Source organism: Onychostoma macrolepis, chromosome 22 (assembly GCF_012432095.1).
Source record: "Onychostoma macrolepis isolate SWU-2019 chromosome 22, ASM1243209v1, whole genome shotgun sequence".
Lineage (NCBI taxonomy): Eukaryota > Metazoa > Chordata > Actinopteri > Cypriniformes > Cyprinidae > Onychostoma > Onychostoma macrolepis.
In genome coordinates, this window is record NC_081176.1 from 22,782,456 (window position 1) to 22,794,776 (window position 12,321).

General features: G+C 37.3%; 1 protein-coding gene across 9 annotated transcripts in view; it reads left to right on the plus strand.

Moving 5' to 3' along the window:
• Positions 1 to 12,115, plus strand: part of dennd1b (DENN/MADD domain containing 1B) — a 106,089-nt gene extending 93,974 nt beyond the window's left edge. For all 9 annotated transcript variants that reach the window (XM_058761829.1, XM_058761834.1, XM_058761831.1 and 6 more), the window contains 3 exons: positions 4,528 to 4,610; positions 4,754 to 4,973; positions 5,966 to 12,115. In XM_058761829.1, the coding sequence (XP_058617812.1) occupies positions 4,528 to 4,610; positions 4,754 to 4,973; positions 5,966 to 6,553 (891 nt within the window). In that variant the 3' untranslated portion in view covers positions 6,554 to 12,115. The remainder of the gene's footprint in view (positions 1 to 4,527; positions 4,611 to 4,753; positions 4,974 to 5,965) is intronic.
• The last annotated feature ends 206 nt before the right edge of the window (positions 12,116 to 12,321 follow it).

The following is a 12,321-nucleotide window of genomic DNA, read 5'->3' on the forward strand; positions in this document are numbered from 1 at the left end:
ATGCGGCGTACAGTATAAGGGGCTGGTGTTCAGGTCGAGCCTGAGGGGCTGTGAAAGCCAGACTGGGTGTCAGTAGCAGGGCCTGGGGCAGAGTGGAGCTGATCTCTATCTCCTGCTTATTCCCCGCGACTGAAGCTATGGGTGTGTGTGTGTGTTGCGGCTGCCTCCTCTGAGTGGCACACAGCCTCTGGGGAATGACTCCACACACACACACGCTCTGGATGAAGCTGGCAGATGGATCCCCTATAGCCGTGGCCAGTTCAGCAGCGCTGCATATTAAAGAGTCCAAAAAGCTCTGTTCAAGTTGTGTATAATTCATACACACTTCCTGCTCCGGCTTATGAGCTTCCACCTTCATTTACATACCGCCCTAAGCAGTGACCACTGTAAACATGATTACGTTACAGCTGTGGAACTCTTCAAGTCGTGGAATCAAAATTAATCTGATTTACTTTATTAAATATTCTAGGTTCAAAACAAGTTAAGCTCATTTGACTGCATTTGTGGTCAAAATGTAAAATTTCGACTCGTTTTCTTAAAAAGTAAATAAGTAAAAATCAAGGTTACGTTGCGAAACTTACAATGAAAGTGAATGGGGATAATTTTGGGGGGGATTTAACAGCAGAAATGTGAAGATATTAATCTTATAAATCCCTTACATAAATTCTTGTTAAAACTTGTGTATCATTTGAGCTGTAAAGTCAAAAAATATATAATTTTAGTTGTTACAATGTCGAAATTTAGTTGTCGTGAAGTAAAATTGGATTTAACTTTACACAGAAAAGATTAGTTGTGACTTTAGTCACACTAACGTTGTGTTAACACTCACATTTAATGGCTATACTATTGAAACAATGAGTATTTCAATGTTTACAGATTCCATTCGCTTCCATTTGTCTCATTTTAACCCATATTTAATTTGTTTTTAAAGAGGAGTGAAAAAATGTAAATTATGAAATAACAGATGTTATAATCAACATTACGCCACAAGTGCTGTCGATTTAACCAATAATATTCTTATAATACTCGTTCTTGCACATCTCAAAGAAAGAATACGTTTTTGTATTCTTTCATCAAAATAATGAAAACAATTTTCCTCATTGAGTATCCTTTTTCAATCCAAAATGAGCCACAGAAGGAAAATGGGTTTACTGGAAATTCTCTTGAATGCGTTTATATCTACATCCATGTCTTTTGTTAATGAAATGACATTTAGATATGGCTTATTCTTTCGAAACTCATCTCACGCAGGTTCATGGCTGTTTGTACGGATGCGTGAATGTGAGAACGTGTGAGATAGAGCTCCCAGTCAGAGCTCTGTGAAAACACGTAGGTCTGGAGGACTGCCAGCGTCGAGATGGATTCGTTGGGTGTCAAAAAACATTGACGTACAAATGGAGAGAAAGCGCTTTTGGCCGGTGGACGTTTCGCTGCAAACAGAGAGAAGGCGCACATCTGCATGAGACGACAATGAGACGGAGATGCAAAGCTCATAGGAGGGGAGGAAACCCTCTCGGCTGTAACCAAAGTGCCACCTACTGGATGCTCGTGAACGACGCACAGATCCAGACTCTTTCTTGCGCTCTCCTGCTCTCTGATATTCGGAAAGTTGCTTTTAGCCGGAGCCAGTTGGAGGGAAGTTGCCTGAGAAGGGGTCCTGGGCTTTGTTTAAAGGGGAACTGCTTGAATAGCTCAGCAGATGCTGGCTTAAATTTTGGCTTGGAGGCGCAGGGGTTTTGTTTGCATTTTCCAGGCATATCTTCCCTTTCCATACCCTGCCAAGCGCATGAGATCAGTGCCTGGTCTGAAATAGCATATGAAATATATAATGTAAGCCTGGCTATTAAATCGACGAGACGATTGGCTGCAACGTAAAGCCCTGTTGCCGCTTCTTACAACTTGGCCACGCTAGAAGCAAACTGGGATTTTCTCTTAAAACGGCCTGCCCTGACAAGAGAGATGAAGTTTTAACGGTTTTAAAGTCTCCGTTGAAGAGCGTGATGTCTGCTCGCCGCTTCGACTGAAGACAGCCCATTTTCCGTGTGGATTTGAACAGGCAGTTTAAGGAGCAGACGCTGACCTGTGGCGGCTCAATATGTCTGTGCTGATTTAGGGTACACGTAAAAGAAGCAAATAGGCACATGTCTGCTTGTTTTCCAAATCGGCGGTTTTGGCCTGTCTCGGAACAGTGGCTCAAACGGCTTTTATTATTTTATTTCATATCCTGATTCTTTTCCTGGCCTTTGACTTTGTTTCACGACTTACTTTGGAAAGAATGAAGTGACGGTAATGTTTAAAGCCGACTTTGTCTTAATGTTACTTCCCGGCATTCTCTGCTGTGTCATCCTAGAACATAATTAGCGATTTGCTAAGACATGCATTGCTATTACCATTACGATTGTAGAAACAATCTGCTGGTTTTCTGATTTAAAATTGTTTGTATGCATGTGTGTGTATTTATTTGTTTTATTCATTTATTTTTCAGACTGCATAATTTGGCCAAAAAAATAAATAAAAAATTGTGGCTACTGTCAGTATGATTTTAATTATTATTATTATTATTATTATTATTATTATTATTATTATTATTATTATTGCTCAATATAAAAACTTTAAGAAAATATATATTTTTTTAAATTAAATACACTATACATTGTAATGGAAAAAACTGAGTAGCTAAGAAAATAATGTTGTTGTTGTCGTTATTATTTTATTTTACAGTACTACAGTACAATTACAATATTATGTACAATTACAATATTAATACTTATGGCTTTCTTCATTTTTTTTAAATGTTTTTAACTATTATTTAGCTTTTAGTCTTGCATTAATCATGCATACTAACCCATAACCTTAAATATAAACTTCTTTTGACTTACAAAACACCCTAGTATCTGCATAGCAACATGATAAAAAAAACTGTCCAAACACTTTAGCAGCCACAAATCAATGTACTAGCAACCACTATAGCAATGTGGCGGTAAACCAGTTAGCTGACAAATCGATTCTTCTTTCTTTCTTTTTTTTCTTTCTCTCAACTGAATGTGTTGAGAGAACTAAAGAATGAAGTGACGGTGAAGTTTAGGCCTGACTTTGTCTCATTGCTGTTTCCCAGCATCCTGTGCTGTGTTGTCTTGAAGTGTAATTAGCCATTTGCTACGACTAGCATTACTATTACTACTCTTTCACACTCACAGCACTAAGTATGAACTTCCTTTGATTTGGTTCAGTAAGAAACTACCCAAAACACCCTAGCCACTGCGTAGCTACATGCTAAAAACACATTAGCAACCACTGATCAGTAGCTTAACCACTCTAGCGTTCTAGCTGCAGGTTTTGCATAAGCTAACTACTTATATTTACTTCAGGTTTTTTTTAAGGTTAAGATTATACTTCAAATGATCTCAAAAGCTCTCAGCTTAGCTGAATAAAAAATTAATCTGATGAATCATCATTTTCGAATAATTAGCATTTAGCTAACTAGCCGTTTCTTCTAGTTTTTAGTGCATATACCTGACTGTATGTGTTGATAGTTTGCTTTTTAGTTTCGGTAGGTGTTTGAGATTCAGGCCTGGTGTTGCCATCCTGCAGAGGGCTTGCACTCACCTTGTTTTAATAAACACCTCCGCTCGTAGAAAGCGCCAGAGAGGGGCCGCTCTCTGAACAACACGGCCTGCTCCGCAACTCAAGGGGCTACATAACTGCAAACAGTGTTGCAGGGCAAACACACACACACACACACCCCGCCGACACCAAATGAATGTGACACAGTTCCGCAGGTGCATCCAGCCCCTTCACTTAAGCCAAAGTGGCTTGCCGGCCAGATTTATGGCCCTGACACAGGAATCCATTAAAGCCTTTTGGAGGATTCAAGGCCTGAACCCCCCGTAATCGCTTTCATTATAGCTGCCGGCTACTAGCGAGTGGGGCAATCAGCGCCCAACATGTGTTCCTGTTTATTCCAATGGCAAAGCGTTCGGTACACGCATCTCTTAGCTATTTTTATGGACAGGGTGGCCGTTAACCCATTCGTCAGGCAGCGATACCCAAAATGGCAAGAAGCTTCTTGGCCGAGCCATTACGGCGAGACTTGACCAGATCCGCCCCGTCCGGTTGGCAACGTAGCGTGACGTTTTTCTCGCACCTCGGCCTCTTTAAAAGGGCTTTGGTTTAGTAGCGTGCTTTGATAATGTGGCAAACGGCAGTTTATGGGCTACTTTAGTGAGTGGCGGCGTGTTTGCGTGTGCGTGTTCGCGTCGTGGATGGCTAGTTAATGGCGAGCCCTAAAGCCTGGGGCCGCAGCGTGAAGCTGTGCCCTATAATGCTTCAATTCTTTAATTTGCCAATTAAACGTGTTACACAGGTGCGTTATAAAAGCCGAGGGATTAGCAGAACGAGCACCTACGTAGAGGACAGGAATTAATGTTGTCGCTCTGTAATGGGGACATGAGATGCAAAGTTTCTTTCAGGAAATGTGTTGCTTTAGTAGATTAGGTGGGAATTTAACGTGTCGCTCTTCTGTTTTAGCATCAAAATCCAAAGTCGTCTCCACACATGAGCCTGTGTTTTCCAGACGGTTATAACGACAACAATGACGACACAGCCAGCAGGTAAGGGTTTGAATTCGATTACAGTATGTTTTCCAAACCTTTTATGGGTAAACATCATCCATTCGTCAATGCAACACTGCCCTCTGGTGCTTTTTTCTCTCCCACATGGCTTTGTGTGTGTGTGTGTGTGTGTGTGTGTGCAGAATATCCTCTGAGGACAGCGGGGAAGTGGCGTCATACAATGGGGACAGTGATGAGTCTGATTTAGAGTTTCAGTCTGAAGTTAGTCAAACGGGGCAGATGAACCTGCTGGAGGAGATTTTGGACTCTCTCAGTACATCCCACATTGAACAAGGGCGACTGTCTGCCGCCAAGAGCCTGGACTTTTTCAGATCAATCGAAGACCTAGACTACAATCCCACGGTGAGGGATTTTATTTATATTATGCCTTTATTTTTATTTTTATTTTATTTTTTCTATGGTAAATTTATTTATTTATTAATGATTTTTAGTTAATAATATTTATTTTAATTATTAATTTTGAAAATATTTATTTGTCAATTTTATTATTTTTATTATATTTTATTTCTTAGTCTATTTTCTATATATTTTTCGGTCACACTTTATATTAGGTGGCCTTAACTACTATGAACTTACATCAAAAAATAAGTACAATGTACTTATTGTGGTCATATTGTATTGCAAAACACTTTTGCTGCTATTGAGGTGGGATGCAGGTAAGGTTAGGGACAGATTTGGTGGTCTGGGTTGGTTTAAGTGGGTTAAGGTGTAAGGGATGAGTCAACAGTGTAATTATAAATTTAATTGCAGAAATTAATTACAGATGTAATTACATATATGTATTTTTAAAAATATAAGTACAATGTAAAGACATGTATGTACACAATAAGTGCATTGTATCAAATGATTAATTTAAATGTAAGTACATAGTAGTTAAGGCCACCTAATATAAAGTGGGACCTATTTTTCTAAATCTTATATAAAATGTTTTTCTGTTATTTTATTATTTTATAAGTCTTATATTTATAAGATCTTATTACTAGACTTTTAGATGGATTATCTTTTTTGTATTTATTTGTATTTTTTAATTTATTAGTTGTTTAGTTAATTGAATTTATAATTTTATAAAACAAAAATAATCTTTTAAAATTTTATCCAAATTTTGGAATCTTACACATTTTAATATAACTTTGCTTTTTTTTTTTTTTTTTTTATTTAACATGAAATTATTTTTACCAATTATTCATTACTAAATGTTACTATTAGATAGATTCAGAATATACTATTGGAAGTATATTGGGTACTGATTTTATGTTGACGTCCATGCTTTGTAGATGAATGTGTGCATGAACAATAGCATGGCCTTGTGAGCTTGTCATTTGTACTGTTTCCAGAAAAATTGCAAGTCCCCACTAGGAAGTAGTCCTGCTCAGATCGGTTGTGAAGTAGAAAATGGAGAACAAGGCGGATGGAATATGGGTCAAGACGACAGCGCCGTCCATGGTAAGCATCTCCCACCTTCGCCTCGACGCCAAGCCAGCTCCCGTTCCCTTCCTGTCCGTCCTCCCCTTCCCAATGACCTTGCCAATGAAGAGAACCCGAGGAACTCTCTCCCAGAGACATCAAAAGTTCAACTCTCGGTACCTTGCGACACGAACAAACCCAGCAGTTCCCAGCTGAGCCCAGACAACCGACAACCAGCAAGCTGCAGCCTCTCCCGACAGAAGGTCTTTTCAAGAAAAATTCAGAGGCCTTCCCAGGAACATGCCCAGCAGAAGGCAGCAAGCGGACAACCTTCGGTCCTCGTTCCGTGGGAGAGGGAAAAACAGCCCCAGGAGACAAATGTGAAAGAAAGAGGGAACGAGACTCAGGAGAAAGGCTTGCTGGAGGAAATCGAGTCCATGTGTCGCATGAGCATGGACCTCAAAAGCAACCAGGAGCTCACGCACATCCGAAACAACACCAGCCTGGACAAATCCTGAGAAAACGGCACAACACTCACGTCTAACCTTTCTCTTTTAGTATTCACGCTGTCCTCTGACGTCACACCAGCACTCTTTGCATGAAGTGTTTGCAAAGGTGTTTTTTAGTTAATGTGAATGTTTGGTCCTCTTATATCTTACATTCGGTCCGAAATAACAAACGGTATCATTCAGAACTGGTGGTTGGAAAGGACGAGGTTTAAAGGGATTTATGTCAGCATTTAACATCCAGTTTTATTTATTTCAACAGATGATTGCACTTGCGTAGTTTCAAATCACTGTTTCGATAAATCACTGTGGATGAGGGACAGATTTTCCCCTGTATATTTTACTAAATCGTACGAAAGTATTTAAATAGCGAGCAAATCTCAGCTTAATATAATGCCTTAAACAGATTTTATTTGCTTTTACACAGTATTTCCTAACTGTGCCACTGTAGCTGGCTATCTTGCTAACTACTATCATTATCTTTTGCATGTGACGCGTCTTATAAAGAGATATATATATATATCTAGGCCAGGTGGACAACTGGTTCTCAATTTGCTATATTTTTGAAAAAAAAAAAATATTTTTTCAAGACAGTTCTCAGGTTTATGCTTTTATCCATGATGAGATGTTAGCATTTTAATTTCTTTAGACAAAATCGAAAAAATACCGAAATCCCAATTATGTTTTTTAAGGACTAATAAACTTAGTATATTGATATTTAAGTGTGAAAATACTGGTGCTGCTGATGCCCAGTGCAAAGAGGAATACTTGTTACTGATAAATAAATGTTTTAAACCCCTTATTATAGTCTTATTCTGTACGAAGGCCAGAAATATACTCTACGCAAGTACAGGAACACGAACGCTTCTAGCTAACAAGCTCAATTTCACACAAAGTTGTAAAAATTGTAACGTAACAAGTACATGTTGCATTCTCAGCGTTACCACAAGAGGCGCTGTAGCAGCATTATCGTAAATGAAACAAATTTCGCAACCTTTAAAAAAAAAAAGTCTATTCTCTAGAGTATGAATGTGTAGTACTACGTCCGCCCTTTTGTCATTGTCATGTGACTTACAATGTTTGCGTGGCTTCACTGCCATTTACGACTCCTCTTCAGTGGCCTCAAGGGATAATAAATTATACATTGAATGTGCACTTCAAAATATTGCAAAAAGTAGTGAGTAAACTGGGTACCTTTTGCCTACAGTTTTATAGAGTGGGGGAACTATGACGTCACTTTGTAAAGGTGTCTCCACGTGCTATTCAATAAAATTCTAGTACATTTAATCTATTAAATAACAGCAGAGTGAGTGAGTTTTTTGGATATGGTAAGATTAAACTTATTTTAGTGAATAAAGTATCACATTTCAGATATCATTTTGTTTGGGTGGGTACACAAAATGTTATTTTATCCTTGCTTCTAGGAAGCAAGGATAGAAATCCTCAACGTATATGCTTTCTAACAGCTTCATGCGGCCGTAAACATTTCATTTTAATGTGGCTTTAAGAATAATCATACGAGTTTACCTTATGGTACGAACCCAGAGTCTCTGTATCAGGAAAGCGATAAAACGAGCATCTTCCATCCGAAGACTTGTTGCATTTGGGGGCAAAGCAAAAAAAACATTGTCGAACAACAATATAAAATGCGGGAAAGTATTAATTGATTATTCTACAATTAATTTTATTACAAATTATACTTCAATTGGAAAATACTATAAATTGATAAACTGTTCGGCGTGATGGCGTTTAATGTCTCCGACAGCGCCTGTAGTCCCATTTAGCAACTTGTTAGCAACCGTCTTTTTTTCAACGTAACAGTTGAAAAAAATCACGAGTGTGGTGTAACTGGTGTGTTTTATGTCATAGAATAAAACGTGAAAGTATCTTGAGCCTGTGTGAACAACGGACCTTATTTTAGGGATTTAACCAAAATCCCATTCAAAAAACCCATTGACTCTGGGACGATGGATCCGGAAGTGCTAATGCTAACTCGCTTCCGGGTTTTTGCCTACAAAGTCACATCATAGTTCCACCACTCTATACAACGAATTCAGTCGTACTACTCTTTTCATGTACCATTTTTCGCCTACTATATAGTAGGTAAGTAGGCATATTCAAATGCCAGGCATCTTCATCTATAGCTAGTTTTCTTTCACCTGAACTACTTTCATAGTGATTTGAAGTGAATCTTGCTAAACAAGTTACAAAGTTAAACTTTCAACTTCTAGCTAGCTAGACATTTGAACATAACTAGCTCCCTTGAATACTAACATTTGCACATTAAAACTCAACAGAACTGCTTGCAGATCATTTTAGCTATGGAAAGATTTGCCTTGTCTTCTGTTTCACTCATTTCATTTATATCATCTCATTCAAAACTGTACTGCTACACCAAACAGGAAGTGGTCATTAGATCCAGCACTTGTTTCTTTAGTGGCTGATGAATTATTTAGGTCATTGAGCAGAGTGATTTAGGACATGTGTCATATTGTCTGACACTTTAATGACTCTCCTCACCCCTCCTGCGTAATCTGCTGTGGTAACGATATGGCTGTAAAATCATTCAAAGTTTAGGACCCTGTCTCAATCAAGCTAGGCTTCTTAACGTAGCGGCTTAACTCAAAGCTGTCCTGGAACGATATATGCTTCAGCCTTTGAACAAATCAGATGTCCTGATGAACTATGCAAGATCTGTTATCAATCAACTTAAATTGCCATTATGTTATTTATTCACTGGGTAAAACCCCTACTAAATACAAACTTTTAGTCACATTTAGTTTTTGCTCTGTACCCACAAGACATGCAAGGACATGTGGTTGGAGTAACAATGTCAACACGGATGATATGCATATGAAAAATAAATAAAATAAGTAAAAGGTGAAATGCAAGATGTCATGCTTAAATAGCTAAGCTAGCTTAAATGCAAGATGTCATGGAAGCTTCTACCCACCACAGGATTTAAAAAAAAATAATAATTGTGACATTTTATCTCACAATTCTGACTTTTTTCTCAATTCTGAGAAAAAAGTAAGAATTACAAGATATAGACTCAAAATTAAGAAATATAAACTCGTAGTTCTGAGAAGAAAAGTTACAATTGTGAGAAACTTGCAATTGCGAGGAAAAACGTCAGAACTGTGAGATAATAATAATAATTACCTTTTTTTTTCTGTGGCAGGAAAAAAAATCGAGATGTTAATTAGGAATTCTGAGAAAAAAAGTAAACTATAATAATGATAATTGCGAGATGTAAACTCAAGTTTGATTGACAGGCTATCTGGCCAATCATAACGCTGAATATGTCACACAAAACAACAAACAAACCAGACCGGAGAGTAGAATAATGTTGGTGGACTTAAACTTGAAAAATGCTTTGTATTGACATATTTCCTCAGTTGAAACAAGTTACCTTCTGATGTTCATTCATGTTTATTTTGCGCTATAACTAGTAAAGAGGAAGAGATGAACGGTTCACATGCAGCTTGAACTGAGGCACTACAGCGATCTGTCACGACACATTAAAGAGCCACAAAACAGTATTTATTGTTTGAATTTCTTACAAAATGACAAAGTTTGAAAGCTGAGACTGTGTTTCATACCTAAAGTCGCACATTGTCCGTTTCCTCTTTGCTCCATGATGTATTTTTCATTGTGTGAGAACATGATTTGTGGCTGGTCTTTGCAAAGGTACAATTGTGAGGAAAAAAGTCTGAATTCTGAGTTTATATCCCACAATTCTAAGTAACATGAATTGTGAGATAAAATCACAATTACCTTGTTTTGTTGTTGTTTCTATTTTGTTTTCAACCTGTGGCAGAAACAGAAAGCTTCCATATTCTTTTCACTTTAATCATTTTTGCTAACATTGCTCAAAGGTATTTCCTGTAAACGGGAAGATATATATGTGTACTATTTTTAACAATCAGCAACTTAAGGGAAGTTCTGAAATGAAACTGACCCCCATTCCCATTTAAATGCAGGGTTGTGCCTTAACTGAGTTCATCTGCTTGAATAATTGTTTTAAATGCTAGGCAGCTGCCTTCTAACTCACAAATGGAATCTCATACATTACTGATTTAATACACTCTACGTAGACAGCAGCTCTTTATCTGTAAAGGTGCAGTCAGATTAGCCAAATTTTGTGGGCAAAAAAGGTCGACTGTCAATAGTGTAGCGATGTATGAACCACAGCTCACTCTGATGTCACTTTAAAATCAGTCAACTTTCTGTTGATCAACGTTTTGAATCCATAATATGGCCGCACCTTAATGTACATGATACTAAGTTTAGGTTTTAGAACAGAGCTTATATGTATTACAGGTACTTTAGCATTTAGTTTAGAGTTTTTAATTATGGTTTCTAAATCACATAATATTGGTACTTTAACCGAAACCTGAAATACTGTATAATAGTAAATAATAGTAGAAAATCAGTAGTATTTTTATTTTATTTTATTTTCTGACTAATAACCTGTTTGTAGATATATGGTTGACACAAGAAAGACCATCAGCCTGTCGAATACCAATCAAGTGCACAGGAACTCAACCGAAGCGTCTCACAATGGCCATGTGATCAGTTTTACATTGCATTCTTCGTGTATTCTCTATTGTTTTTGATACTGTGTATTTGGTTTATCATTGTTGTCCATGTCTTTAAGTGTGCTCTGTATTTTAAATAACTTCTTGATATTTGTCTTTGGTAATGACTGAAAATTCAGAATAGCTAGAATTTTGCCTTGAAACGGTATTTAACCCATTTTCTATCTAATTTACGTATTTGTTATTAAAGTAGAGATAATTTTATTTAATGTTGTTTAGCATTATTTGAAATCTGGTCACAGTTAATGTTGCAGCATAGAAACTACCAAGTTTTGCTTTGTTATATTCAATTTGATCCAGTTACTGTTCACCAGCTGTTTAAATTTAAACACTACTTGAAACTAGATAGTCACCACATATATTAAGGAAAGTGCTACCCAAAATCTTTTTTTCTTTTTACTTGTTATTGATGTGCATTTTTGTTGTAAAGTTCTATGGTATTTTTTGGGGGGGTATTAATTTACAGATGCATGAGCGCACTTCTTTATCAGCAAAGAAATATGATGTCAACTTTTATGGTACCATTCACGTGTTCTTACTTTGTAGTATTGTGACGTTCTTCATTTTCCGTCTGTTTTGCTGTTGAATTCCTTTGTAAATTGAGTAACAAGCTGCTGTAGCTGAATCACTGGACTCTCCAAACTGCTTCTGAATGTTCAACACAATGCAACATATTTTGTTACACAAAAAATCTGTACAGCTGATTCTATTCAATATGATGATAGACACCAGTCATGCTTCATTTTCTTGAATGTTTACTGGTAGGTGCATATGCACTCTCCATGTGATCAATTTAGTTTGTGGTGGTTGAAGTGCTTTTGAGTGAATGAAGCTGGATGAAGTCCGCCGCATGCTCTCAGTGCAGTTAAATCGTTTTCAAGTCCAAATTAGGTCAGTCTGATGTTTTATTACAGAAACTACTGGTACTACTGTATGCACTGTGAACTGAAATAAATTATGTCTATACAACTTACCTGGGTTGGTTCGTTTGACCACTAGCATGTGTGGCTGGATTTATTTCATTCAACAAAATGACTAAACCAGAGCTTAAAGTATAAATCTTTTGTAAAATACAATGAGCAAGTGATCAGTAAAACTATTGTTTTTAATATCGACACAAATCAATTTTCTTTACAGAACAACAGCATCAAATTATTACAAATTATTAAAAAGTGTTGA